Raw genomic sequence first — 13,805 nt, forward strand, 5'->3', positions numbered from 1 at the left:
TGGGCACATACTGAATACATAGAGGAAAGCTTTTATCTCTATGCCTCCAGGCTCCTATCATTTAAATGCACATATATATCCTGGGCCTGCTAACCTGAAGTTGAATGCAAATTAAATATTCTAATCATTGAGCCTCTGAGGCGAAGCAGGGTAATTTGGAAGCGGGCCCACTCAGCAGATAATAGGCTCTCTGCCTGAAAGAAGAAGGTAGTCATAGATTCATAGAATGGTAGAGTTAGAAGGACCCCCAGGGTCATCGGGTCCAACCCCCTGCTCAGTGCAGGATCACTAAAACATCCAGATAGATGGTTGTCCGGCCTCTGAAAACTCCCATTGAAGGATTACTCGCCCACCTCCCGTGGCAACCTGTTCCACTCATTGATCCCCTCACTGTCTAATATCTAATCTGTGTCTCCTCCCTTTCAGTTTCATCCCATTGCTTCTAGTCTTTCCTTGTGCAGATGAGAATAGGGCTGATCCCTCTGCACTGTGACAGCCCTTCAGATATTTGTAGACCGCTATTAAGTCTCCTCTCAGCCTTCTCTTCTGCTAAATATTCCCAGATCCTTTAACCGTTCCTCGTAGGACATGATTTGCAGACCGCTCACCATCTTGGTAACTCTTCTCTGACCTTGCTCCAGTTTGTCGATGCCTTTTTTTAAATCAGAGTGCCCAGAACTGGACCCAGTATTCAAGATGAGGTCTGACTAAGGAAGAGTAGAGGGGATAATGACCTCACGTGATCTAGACTCTATGCTTCTCTTAATACATCCCACAATTGCATTTGACTTTTTGGCTGCTCCATCACATGGTTGACGCATGTTCAGTCTATGATCTATTAGTATAGCTGATTCTTTTTCTTGGATAAGTGTACATTTCAGTCACTCTGGTTGATGCCTGTTAGACAGCCATTCCTCAGCCTCAGACGGAGAGGAGAAGAAACGTGTGCGGTCACCATCCATATGCCATGGAGTATGGCAGCTGGAGATCTCAGAGTTGCCTTTTAATCCCAAAGAAGTGCGCTCTCTGCTTTTGCAGATCTGCCGAGAAGTCCGGGAAGATGGATTTTGCAGCATTGTTGCATCTAAGAGGGCCTCCTGTTCTGGCAGCTTGTAGGATCACCTCTCTATCCCAGAAGTTGAGCAGCTTTGCCAACAGGGGTCCAGGAGGAGCGCCCGCCTGGTATAGGTGGTTTCATGGGTACTCGGTGTGCGCGCTCCACCACAAAGACCTGTGTGACAGAAATCTGGAAACAAAAGGCGTGCGGCTTGGGGAATGGTTCACGGCGGAATAATCTCTGTGTTGTGGGCCTGCCAGAACGCACTGAGGGGCAGAGACCGCAGGGGATCATGGAACGGTGACTACGTGAATGCTTCCATGATCCCCTGCGGTCTCTGCCCCTCAGTGCGTTCTGGCAGGCCCACAACACAGATTAGATCGCTGTGAACCATTTTCCAAGCCGCCCGCCTTTTGTTTCCAGATTTCTGCTTTTGCCGTAAGCTCTCGCACAGTAGCTGCCGTCGGGGATACGGTATCATCCAGCACAGAGATCCTGTCCTCTGTACTAGTGACCCGGTCGGTCTCTTAGATTCTGGGTGGCTTGTCTCAACAGGCTCACATCCATTCGGATCTCGTGGATTTTACCCGTAAGGGCAGCAGTAGCTGTCTGCATCGCTGATAAGAGCCGATCGGACAGTCATTGCAAAGTCTGAACCAACCCAGCAAGCGAACTCAAACAGGCGGTTGGTGCAGAGGCCACGTCTCCTGATGCAGATGATGTTGTAGGCTCCGTGTCGGGGGGTTCCCCCCTCGCAAACATCTTTAGTGTATCAATGGGAGAGTTCTGTCTAGTGGGTCCCATAGCAGAACCACTTCTGCGTCTCCTGCCTTTGTAGGGGATTGTGCAAATTGCTTAAAGCTCCTTAAGTAGACCTGTAAAGGCGCCTAAGACATAAGGAGTATACAGCAGTGTCTGGCAGCAGTCACACAGGGAAGTCGTTCACTTTGCACTTCATTGATGACTGTAAAGGGGGATTCCGGGTCTTGAGAATCTGCAGAGTGTTGCACAGCATGGTGGCCACAGCAGAGGAGGAGTAATCCTGGTGCTTCTTGGGGTGGCAGTAGAAGTGCCACTGTATGCCCTGTGCCGGGGACTGTCACAGGTTATGGGGCCTCCTTGTTATACACGGTGCCCTGATGTTCCTGCCGCCCACAGCTGTCTGTTGTGGCTCCTGAGTGTCTCTCTGCTCCGGCAGGGGAGGGCTGATGCAGCAGAGCTCTAGTACTCCCCTTCACCGAAGCCTCCCTGCGCGCTCTCCCCTCGCCCCCACGTGTTTGTGGCAGCAGCTGCACTCCTCGCTTTACAGGAGGGATTCACGCTCCAGCGGCTCTCTGCTGCATGGCCCTTGTCTCCGTCACCCCTCCTCCGTCTTCTCTCCCACTGCTTCAGGAGCTGACAGGCCAATCGGCTGCACAAGATGGCAAGGGCTCTTGTATTCAGCCAATCAGCAGGGAGAGGGGATGAGCCTTTACGCTAGACAACTAAAAGAAACGCCCCGCAATGACGGCCCTGATCAGTAGTTCCCTCTCTGGTCCGCTCACTGTCTATATAGAGTAGGACTCTGAGCTGAGCAGCTATCGCTTTCTGCTTGTAACGTAGAAGATGTCTGGTCGCGGTAAAGGAGGGAAAGGTCTTGGGAAGGGCGGCGCCAAGCGGCACAGGAAGGTGCTCCGTGATAACATCCAGGGCATCACCAAGCCTGCCATCCGCCGTCTAGCTCGCAGGGGAGGCGTCAAGCGTATCTCCGGCCTCATCTATGAAGAGACTCGCGGCGTCCTGAAAGTCTTCCTGGAGAACGTGATCCGCGACGCCGTCACCTACACCGAGCACGCCAAGAGGAAGACCGTCACCGCTATGGACGTGGTGTACGCGCTCAAGCGCCAGGGCCGCACTCTCTACGGCTTCGGAGGTTAATCTGCTCTTTCACCATAACACAAAGGCTCTTCTCAGAGCCGCCCACCTCTTCCAAGGAAAGGCTGTAATCCAACTCCTTGTGGGGTCGTCAGCAGCGGTGATAGTCTAGGCGCTCTGACATGATACAGCCGGGGTGTAGCAGCCTCCCCGACAGGGTGCGCTTCAGGCTGCGGTCACGGCACGCTTTTAAACCCCTTAACCTGTTTAGGGCAGGCAGGTTATGTTTATAATACGCGAGGAGCTGGGCCTGAATTAATGAGTGCGGTGAAGGGTTAACAGACCTGCCGTTGGAGGTCGGGTGGTTTTAGTGCCGCCTATGGGCGGGGCTATAGTCAGATTCTTCCCGCTCATTGGCTGATCCCCGGAGATTTTGAACTTCCCGCTCAGTTGATCGCGTCTCCCGCTCTTCCTGTCCTCCACCCATCCATGTAACACGTGTAATCAGTGACCAGGCCGTCTGATATAGAGGCGCTCGGGGCTGGAGGTAAAGAACACTCAGCTACAGCCCCCTAATCCCAGCCCTACGACGAGCGGTGGAATCCTCTACCTGCTCCACCCGTAACGCAAGAGGACGTCTAATCCCTGTAGGTTTACTATAATCCAAAACCAGCCTGTGCCGTGCAGGGCTCTGGGAAAGCTGGGTGATATAGCTCCACCTTCATAAAAAGGGCATGGCTGTGGAGTGACATGATGAGCGCACTTCTAAGGGGGCGACCGTGCAGAGCTCTGAGAGGGCTGGATGATGCGGCTGCAACACTTTGTAAGCATACGGCCCACGCAGGACCCTGAGAAAGCTGGGTGTTCTATCCGAAACACAACACAAGCGTTCCGATTCTTGTATATACGTGACCAAACAGAGAATCCTGTTAACCCGTTATCGCAAGGACTGGTGAGCGAGTCCTACAGCCGCCCGTCCTCTGGACATGAGGTCACCTAGAGCAGGACGATTGTCCGCTTCTGCCGGTGACAGGGATGGCCACATTGGCATCCGCCCCAATCTCTGCCTCCTTGTGGAAAGTCCTGTACAGTTATAGTTTCCCGGTGCAGCCGGCGTACCGGCCGCCGAGTATCACAGCATAGAAGCGGCGCAGCTCTGTTGTAAGGAGCATGTGGGTGGCTCTTAGAAGAGCCTTTGGTTCTATGGAGGATCGGCGCGATCACTTGCTCTTGCTCGTCTTGCTGCTCTCGGTCTTCTTGGGCAGCAGCACGGCCTGGATGTTGGGCAGGACGCCTCCCTGGGCGATGGTCACCCCACCGAGCAGCCTGTTCAGCTCCTCGTCGTTGCGCACAGCCAGCTGGAGGTGACGGGGGATGATGCGGGTCTTCTTGTTGTCCCGGGCGGCATTGCCAGCCAATTCCAGGATCTCAGCGGTCAGATACTCTAGCACTGCTGCCAGATAGACCGGAGCGCCGGCACCCACCCTCTCAGCGTAGTTGCCCTTGCGGAGAAGCCTATGTACACGGCCGACAGGGAACTGCAGTCCTGCCCGGGATGAGCGAGTCTTGGCCTTAGCACGGACTTTGCCTCCTTGTTTGCCGCGTCCAGACATCTTCTCTTCTAGCACAGGAAAGCAGAATTAGGATAAAACACCTTGAAAGTTGTGATAACGAGGAGGCGCAGTTCTGTTGATTTTTATAACCTGCTGCTCCGCCCTCCTCTCCTCCAATTGGGTAGATTTCAATCCCCCCAATAGAGGCCAGACTTGAGGAAGAACCAATGAGCGGCACTGGGCGTGGCTAATGACGCTCACAGGGGTCACATGTTTTGCTGCTCCAGTAGAACAGCAAGCAGACGGCGGTACTCATTTGCATGGCCCCGCTATAAATATCGCAGCGCTGGGAGGTGCAGGAACACTGTTCTCTTTAGTTCGGAAAGTAATTTTACGTTATCATGCCTGATCCCGCCAAGTCTGCTCCAGCGCCCAAGAAGGGCTCCAAGAAAGCCGTGACCAAGACTCAGAGGAAGGACGGCAAGAAGCGTAAGAAGACCAGGAAGGAGAGCTATGCCATCTACGTGTACAAGGTGCTGAAGCAGGTCCACCCCGACACCGGCATTTCCTCCAAGGCCATGGGCATCATGAACTCCTTCGTCAACGACATCTTCGAGCGCATCGCAGGGGAAGCCTCCCGCCTGGCTCACTACAACAAGCGCTCCACCATCACCTCCCGGGAGATCCAGACCGCCGTGCGCCTGCTGCTGCCCGGAGAGCTGGCCAAGCACGCCGTGTCCGAGGGTACCAAGGCCGTCACCAAGTACACCAGCGCCAAGTAATCTGTCTAGTGGTCCGCCGTGCATCATCATCCCAGAGGCTCTTCTAAGAGCCACCCACCCCGTCTACAGCAGAGCTGTCACCTCCTAGTCGGTGTGTAGGTTATTGTAATATGTTGCTGTAGAGTGAATGATAACCAGATTGTGTGCTAGTTCTCTCTGGTGTCTCTTCTGCATCGTGCAGTATAAATGGCATTATTGGGGGAGGCAGCAGCGGAACACAGATGGTCATCTCAGACTCCACCGTCTGCTGCGGTTTGGGGCTCCGTTTTCTTCCGCGTGTCCACAAGCGCTCGGGGGGGGGGGGGGGGGGGCTCTGTCCTATTGCCTTTCAGCAATAGCAATCATGTATTCTGCTGGCAGTAGGTGGGGATAGACCGCTGTTATGTCGGCGCGGCTGCAGGGTGTTGATGCATTGCTCCCGGTGTGAGGACAAAGCGGCCGCAGCATTATGGACGATGCCCTGATGAACTGCTCAGAACCCGTGGTTTATATCGCCAGTAATGCAGCTGGGATGAATTAGAAGAAAGCTGCGGATGGTAAAGAGCAACTAGGAGGATCGCCGACACAAGGTGCAGTTCCAGCACACTTTAGGGAATATTTAGAAACCCAGCGCGGGAGTTCGGGATATTAACCGAGTGTGATCGGTGGAGTGTACAGCGCCGGCCGCATGCTTCTCCCGATATGTACCCGTCCCGGCAGCTCGCTGATAACCCCAACTGTTCTCTCAGAAATGGTTAATACGTGACAGCCGGGCCGGGGAGCTGATAGTGAGCGGACCTGGAGCTTGTGTCCTGGGAATAGGCAGATCTCTAAACCATCCGGGTGACCCGCGGGCAGAAGAGCCGTCACTCTAGAGCACCCGCGGACGCCTCCATACTGGTGGGCACTGTGCGGCGCTCTACCTAGATTTAGTGGCGCCGCACCGGACAATAAAGCCATCAGATAATCGGCGACTGTTGCTGCTCGCGGTACTCTGAGCACAGTGTATCCCCTGCTGATCAGATACCGGCAGCCCTGATCGCCGCTCTATCAGATGCCCCGTCAGTGATTACACGGATTACATTGTGTGTGTATCCGTGTGTGTGTCCGTGTGTGTCCGTGTCCGTGTCCGTAGCAGTGGGGTGCACAAAGGGTCGGAGGCAGACGACAAAGTTGTCCAAGGATGACATGCTGGGGGCTGTAGTGCATTGTAGTGGGTACAAGGGGGTAGCGGAGGCAACCCGGGATGCCTGAGAATGAGAGGCTTGAAGCGCCAGGAAAGGGGAGGAGGAGCATGACGAGAAGAGCCTCACACTCCCCAGCTCCGCATGTAGAGGTGTCCAGGCGCCTCTTGACTCCTTTTACTCCAGCGGCCGCAAAGGGAACGATAGCGGTGCAGGGACCAGAGTAGCAGCAGCAGTGGGAATGGGAGCCAAGATAGCCTGGCGGGGACCAGAGTGACAGCGGTCATCCCCTCACATAGAGGCGCAGACTGTATCTCTCAGAGATCTGCAGGGCCACCCTCTTGCCTAGGTTTAGTGCTGCGGCTATATCATTCAGCTCTCCCAGAGTCCTGCAACACGATGTCAGTGCAGTATTCTGGGAGAGCTGGGTGCTATGACCGCAACTCTATATAAAATAATGGCTCCGCGGGTCCTTGGGAGATCTTGGTGCAATTGCAGCACTTCTATATGAGAGGACCGCCGTGCAGGACGCCTCCAATATGGTAGCACTACACGGATTAGCGGGCAGGCCGTATGCTTTAGTGCAAGGAGGACATACAATCAGTGCGCCGCAGCCTGCTTCCTCCTCTCTAACGGTAGGAGGGAAAAGGGACTAGAGCCTGAAGTACGCGCGGGCCAGGAAGCTCTTCCTTCACCTGGGACATGGATGGGTGGAGGACAGGAAGAGCGGGAGACGCGATCAACTGAGCGGGAAGTTCAAAATCTCCGGGGATCAGCCAATGAGCGGGAAGAATCTGACTATAGCCCCGCCCATAGGCGGCACTAAAACCACCCGACCTCCAACGGCAGGTCTGTTAACCCTTCACCGCACTCATTAATTCAGGCCCAGCTCCTCGCGTATTATAAACATAACCTGCCTGCCCTAAACAGGTTAAGGGGTTTAAAAGCGTGCCGTGACCGCAGCCTGAAGCGCACCCTGTCGGGGAGGCTGCTACACCCCGGCTGTATCATGTCAGAGCGCCTAGACTATCACCGCTGCTGACGACCCCACAAGGAGTTGGATTACAGCCTTTCCTTGGAAGAGGTGGGCGGCTCTGAGAAGAGCCTTTGTGTTATGGTGAAAGAGCAGATTAACCTCCGAAGCCGTAGAGAGTGCGGCCCTGGCGCTTGAGCGCGTACACCACGTCCATAGCGGTGACGGTCTTCCTCTTGGCGTGCTCGGTGTAGGTGACGGCGTCGCGGATCACGTTCTCCAGGAAGACTTTCAGGACGCCGCGAGTCTCTTCATAGATGAGGCCGGAGATACGCTTGACGCCTCCCCTGCGAGCTAGACGGCGGATGGCAGGCTTGGTGATGCCCTGGATGTTATCACGGAGCACCTTCCTGTGCCGCTTGGCACCGCCCTTCCCAAGACCTTTCCCTCCTTTACCGCGACCAGACATCTTCTACGTTGTAAGCAGAAAACAATTGCCAACCAGTTCAAGCGTCCTCCCTTATCTACACAGCGAGCGGACCAGATTGAAAACAATAATACATGACGCAAGTTTAAGGCCTTCCTAATGGGGCAATTACATGTTGGCCACTCCCCTTCCTTGCTGATTGGTTTAGCACAGAACCGTTTGAAATTTGGAATTTACCCGCTTCCTCTACAACTCTCAAAAGCCTCCTGGCTAGGTGCCTCATGTCATTGTGTAGTATTATTGTTGTTTTTGTATGGCTTTCTTTCTCCTTGGTACAATGAGATAACATCCACATATAAAATACATCCTCAACACTAATCCCTTCCCTCCCGGCGGACTACAGGAACCGATAGATGCCTCTCACTGACAACTTCATCGCTTCAACGCCAGATCCAGTGCCGCAGTCGGTGACATCGTACAGAACCCGCAGGGAGGGTTCTACTGTAGATCCCCGGGGCAGCAGATGTTGTACAGTGTCCGCTGGGATTCCTACGGGAGAGCGTGTTGGTCCAGAAAGCTGAAGGACCATCGGTACTGTGAGACCCCCGCTTCCCCCACAACCCCGTCCTCTATACCCTTCCAGATCGCTAATCAGCTCTTCTATTTAGCGCCCAAGGAGGCGACCCAGAAAGAGAGCAGTGCAGGGGCAGCTAGTGGAGCTCTTGTAGGCAAGCCGCTGCTCCGGCCGAACAGCAGCTCACAGTCATCGGCAGAGCTGGCCACCAGCGGCGCCATGGGCAGCGAGAGCGGGGTTCGCCGTGGCAGCGGCGCCAATGCCATCGGTGTACGGGAGCGGAGGCCAGCGCGTAGGGTGACAGCGGCGCCGGCTGCTGCGGCCGACGGGGACAGGAGCTGGGAGCAGACAAAGCTGTCCAGCGAGCGCCCGGGGGGAAACGAGCGTAGATCTCAATCCGGCGGGGAGATGTGTGAGACAGGACCAGAGATGGGAATCCGCCTGGGAGATATGTGAGCTTGCCAGGGGAATGGGCGGTACATGTGGGGAGGTGTGTGTGCGGCAGCCGGTCCACCGTCGTGCCCCTCGCCTAGACGTACCATCTAACTCAGGGCTCCCAACCCATGTTTCCACCCTTACATCCGCTGGAGACATAATGCACCAGGGCCGCTCAGCTGTAAGTGAATAGGAGCAACGCAGATGGTACGGCAGCAGTACAACTGTAGCTGAGCTCCGTATCCCGGCCGGCCTCCAGCTTCCTTCTCAGTACAGTAGGGTCACTCCGGCTTTCCTGCACCTCATGCCCTCCCATGAACCCTCCTCCGGGCAGGTGTGAGGGGAGGGGGCAGCGCTCTCTAGGACGGGCTCTCCTAGCTGCCTCGGACGCTGCTCTTGTTCTATGCCTATGTGATGCCTCTGTGGGGAGGAGAGGATAATAAATACCATCGGGTGCCATCAAGAAGCTTCACGGAAGACAGCTCCCTGTCCGGGCTGCCCCATGCGTGACTTCCCACGGGACACCGGCTTAGCTATGTACATTTAACCTTAACCCACTAGTCTCCGGTCACTGTATCTACCTGCAGTCATACATGTAAAGGCAGTAGCCGCAGTACACGGTGCGGCCGGCGGGTCAATAATCTGCTCACAATGAACAACATGGACATACAATGGAGAACAATACAATAAATGAGTTCTGAATGTAATGTTTATGTAAAGGTCGCCGTGTCCGTACAAAGGGTCTAGTGTTCTTGTGTCACATTGTGTGCAAGTAGTAGCGGTAAAGGGAAATAGTTAGGCTGATAGCTTGTCACGGAGTGTTGTTCAATCTTTGGCAATCCAGTTTGATGCCCCAATAATAGCCGGCCCTGATATATGCACCCCGTCTACCCTGATACCCTGCCTCCATGACCTTCACCTTGCTCATGGCTGAGGGCACCACGGTTTTCCCCTAAGTTACAACAATGGCTGAGCAGAAAATGCCCCTCGATGCTGATGTAGCATTGTGTAGCTCCGGACAAATTCCGGACAAACCATCATTAGCAAGGCACACTTTAGATAAGCACCACACTACCTCCAACCAAGCACAAGCACTGCCTGCGGGACACACCGCTGCCTCTTCTCCTGAGTTACAGTATAGTCAGACCCCAGTAACATTTCAGTTTCAGCAGTATAGGCAGAGCCCAGTATTAGAAACATTTCAGTAGTAAAAGTATAGACAGACCCCAGTAACATTTCAGTAGAAGCAATATAGGCAGAGTCCAGTATTAGTAAAATTTCAGTAGCAGCAGTATAGGCAGACCCTAGTAACATTTTCGTAACGGCAATATAGGCAGAGCCCAGTGTTAGTAACATTTTAGTAGTAACAGTATAGACAGACCCCACTAACATTTTAGTTGCAGAAGTATACACAGACCCCAGAAACATTTATGTAGCAGCAGTATTGGCAGACCCCTGTAACATTTCTGCAGCGGAAGTATAGGCAGGCCCCTGTAACGTTAATGCAGTTACGCTCCTCTCCTTTGTCCCAAACAAGTTTCTCTGATAACTGTGGTAACACAGGAGAAAATACATGATGCCCAGTGCTGATCCCCTGACCCCAAGCAGGAGGAGGTGTCAGGGTAATAAATATTCTAAGTACAGCACCAATCAGGCCCACCCCACTTGCCCCGTTGCCGGCGGTAAAGAAAAAAACACCACACAGAGGTCTGGTATTCCTCACACGGGACATGGCTCTCGCTGTCCTGCCGTGCTTTATTACAGATTACATGAGATCTTATACCCTTTGTCCCATCACCAGCAAGGGGTGATGGGCTCATAACCATATATGGGAAGTCCGGATTTCCGGCCTGAGACAGTGAAAATTATGTACATAGTTGAACATCTTGATATCTTGCTACGGCGCCTCTGGCTTATGTACAGAAAATCACGTATTCAATTAACTCCAGTGCAAAGAATCACCCACTCAATTCTAAGAAAGCGGCCAAGCATGCATTCTTCGTATCTCTCCACTTTAACCTTCAGCCTTCGTCTGGTTCCTTTGGACATTCTTCTTTGCTGTGTTTTAAAATACATTTTGTTCAAGCCTTGCAAAGCATCTTGGCATATCTGATGTAAGGCGACGTATTAAGTTTTTTATAGAGTTAGTACAAATGAAAATAAAGTTAGTATACATAAAAAGAAAGGCATATAACTATATCTATATAAATGTATATATTCCAGTGTTTTTCTTTTCTACCTACAAGGATATATATGTATCCCTCTCAAACCCCCCTAAAAACTTAATACGGAGATCAAGTACCAGACCTTGCACTCTTCCTCGGTCGCCTCTCCCTTGCGTCAGGGTTTCTCCACTTGCCCGTAAGTCCCTACTCCTAAAAGGGAGGGATCCCTACCTCACCTCAGAAGGAGGCCATGGATTCCCTGGGCTTATTTCCGGGCATCCATACCCTCTATCTGTACGAGTTAACACCCCGCAGGGTGTGCCCTCGCCGGAACCTAAGGTCTTCTGCACTGTCCCTAGGCAAATGGGAATTCCACTGACAGTCCATCTTATGAGACCGGGGCGGCGCAGTACTAGTACATTTCTCCATTCTTCTGGTAACGTATCTGGTTGGCATTATCGGAACTGGCTCTTCATCTTTTTTCAAACAAGGGAAACGTTGGTGTCACATTGTCCAGTCCCTTACTCATACTCTTTTTGATCAAAGGGATAATACACATACAGGAAGTTACATACCCCACCTCTTTCTGCTAAAATCATATCCAGGGCCACTCTATTTTGGAACGTCATGGATGCAGTGGGCCCTAACTGGTCAGCTAACCCTTTCAAAGCATCCCTGGTGTAGTTTACAAACCTCTGCTGATTGTAATAGATATAATTCATCCAATCTGCATTATTATTAACAGTGACAAATAGCAAATAAGGACTCAAAACCTGCTTTAACCTGATCTCTAGAATTAAATTCATCTGGCACCCCCCTTGGCACTCCTATTGTATCTATGTGTACATGTGGATCAAAGTTACCACCTGGAGCATCAAATTCTCACCCTCAGTGTAGGATTCATATTGCATATTTGCTTGTATTAATTTGTTCTGAAACAGGGGGCTAGTGTACAGTAGTCAAAGGTGTGTGTTAGAGGAATTGTACCACATTATAGCATGTAAAGGATATGCAGGATCATTAGTTCTTTCAGTGCGAAGTGTGGATCCAAGTGGGCTTTCCTTCGAGCTTGACTGCAGTTGGGGTGGTGAACAACATCTGGTAAGGACATTCAAACAGGGTTTCTTTCTTAAACTTTTTCACATAGACCCTGTCACCTGGTTTCAGATTGTGACACTCATCTGTAGGACCTGGGAGAAAAGCAGAGACTACAGAATGCATTATTGACAATTCCTTGGAGAGGCCTATGACAAAATTAACAAGAAAATAATTCCCCAAACTCAGCTACTGTGGCATGTACCCTCCTGGAGAAAAAGAAAAACTAATGAAAGACACTCAATTAAAAATTTACCCATTTTCCTCCATTGTCTTTTGTATCTACTTTCCCCCTACTCCGCGGATGGTAGGGTGTGTGAAAAGCCTGGAATATACCCAAAGCAGACATGATGTGTTGCATTATTTCACCTGTGAAGTGTGTACCTTTGTTTGACTCAATCACTTCCGGTACCCCGTATCTGCGGATTACCTCATTCATGAGCTTCTGTGCGGTTACCTGCTTATTTACTTTGGTAACAGAGTAGGTCTCCAACCTGAAAAGACATCAACAACAACAAGCACATATTCATGCTTCCCAACAAGTAGGAGCTGAGTGTAGCCAATTTGCAATCCCTGAAATGGGTAGAGTGGCCCCGGCAAGTGTTATGTGGCAAATTTACTTCTGCCCTGTTGCTTACGGCAAAGATCATGCAAAACTGGACAAATGATGCAGCAGCTACTGAAAACCCAGGAGCCACTCGTCCTGGTTCAAGCGTCGACATCATTGCTGCTTTGAGAGGTGCGTCTTTCCGTGCATCAGCTGGGCCATCATGGGGCACAGGGACTATGGTAAGCAAGTGCTGTTGACTGTTCACCATACGCCGTCCCTTTTTAGTCCATTTTTCCTTGCTTGCTTGTAACTGTAAAGTCTTTAGCATATCAAAGTCCAAGTTTTTATCAAAGTCCAAATTTTTATCAAAGTCCAAGTTCATATCAAAGTCCAAGCTTTTATCAAAGTCCAAAGTGTAGTCAAATTCTTATTTTCTTCTTTCTTCCACGGCTTGAGGGCCACTGCCTTTGCTGTGTGGCCTGTGATGGCGTTGCTTCTTGCGTCTCCGGTGTAGGAATTGGTGTGAGCTTTCCACCTTGTCAGGTAGAAGTAGGGTCTCCGTGAGACTCTGCACCGCTGCATCATTCTTAATTGGCTGTCCTGCTGAGGTAAAAAACTGTCTGGCCTTCCATGTTGGGCCGTAATCATGAGCTATGCCAAATGCATACCGGGAGTCAGTGTAAATGATTGCCGTCTTACCTTCCTCCACTCTACTCGCCTCAGCGAGGGCTTTTAGTTCCGCTTCCTGTACTGCGACATGCGGAGGCATTCTGCTTTTAGGACATCTTGTTGTGTGACAACTGTATATCCAGTGTGGAGTCGTCAATCACCCTGGGTACCATCTATAAAAAACAACTCAAAATATGCATTATTAACAAGGGCTTTCAGTAACTTTTTAAAACTTAAATTTTCTTGTTGCATTAATGCTAGACAATCAGGCTGGTATTCTATTTCAAAAAGATCAGAACCTTGTTTGCAAAAAAAATGTAAAAATTTAAAAATGGCTTGCAAAAAATTTAACCCCTTAATGACGCGGGCATTTTTCTTTTTCAATTTTCATTTTTTCCTTCCCCCTTTAAAAAAATCATAACTCCTTTATTTATCCATCCACATCGCTGTCTGAGGGCTTGTTTTTTGCGGGACGAGTTGTATTTTTCAATGGTGCTATTTAAAGTAC

General features: G+C 51.4%; 4 protein-coding genes across 4 annotated transcripts; 2 read left to right on the top strand and 2 right to left on the bottom strand.

Moving 5' to 3' along the window:
• Window positions 1-2,662: 2,662 nt before the first annotated feature.
• Window positions 2,663-2,974, top strand: LOC136599318 (histone H4). The gene has a single exon (XM_066588779.1). It carries the CDS (start codon window positions 2,663-2,665, stop codon window positions 2,972-2,974), a length of 312 nt encoding a protein of 103 aa, XP_066444876.1.
• Window positions 2,975-4,131: 1,157 nt separating this feature from the next.
• Window positions 4,132-4,524, bottom strand: LOC136599328 (histone H2A type 1-like). The gene has a single exon (XM_066588788.1). The coding sequence runs from the start codon at window positions 4,522-4,524 to the stop codon at window positions 4,132-4,134; it is 393 nt and encodes a 130-aa protein (XP_066444885.1).
• A 341-nt stretch (window positions 4,525-4,865) lies between these two features.
• On the top strand, window positions 4,866-5,246 carry LOC136599325 (histone H2B 1.1-like). The gene has a single exon (XM_066588785.1). The coding sequence runs from the start codon at window positions 4,866-4,868 to the stop codon at window positions 5,244-5,246; it is 381 nt and encodes a 126-aa protein (XP_066444882.1).
• Window positions 5,247-7,539: 2,293 nt separating this feature from the next.
• On the bottom strand, window positions 7,540-7,851 carry LOC136599316 (histone H4). Its single transcript, XM_066588777.1, has one exon. The coding sequence runs from the start codon at window positions 7,849-7,851 to the stop codon at window positions 7,540-7,542; it is 312 nt and encodes a 103-aa protein (XP_066444874.1).
• Between the last annotated feature and the right edge of the window lie 5,954 nt (window positions 7,852-13,805).

Source organism: Eleutherodactylus coqui, unplaced genomic scaffold (assembly GCF_035609145.1).
Source record: "Eleutherodactylus coqui strain aEleCoq1 unplaced genomic scaffold, aEleCoq1.hap1 HAP1_SCAFFOLD_161, whole genome shotgun sequence".
NCBI lineage: Eukaryota > Metazoa > Chordata > Amphibia > Anura > Eleutherodactylidae > Eleutherodactylus > Eleutherodactylus coqui.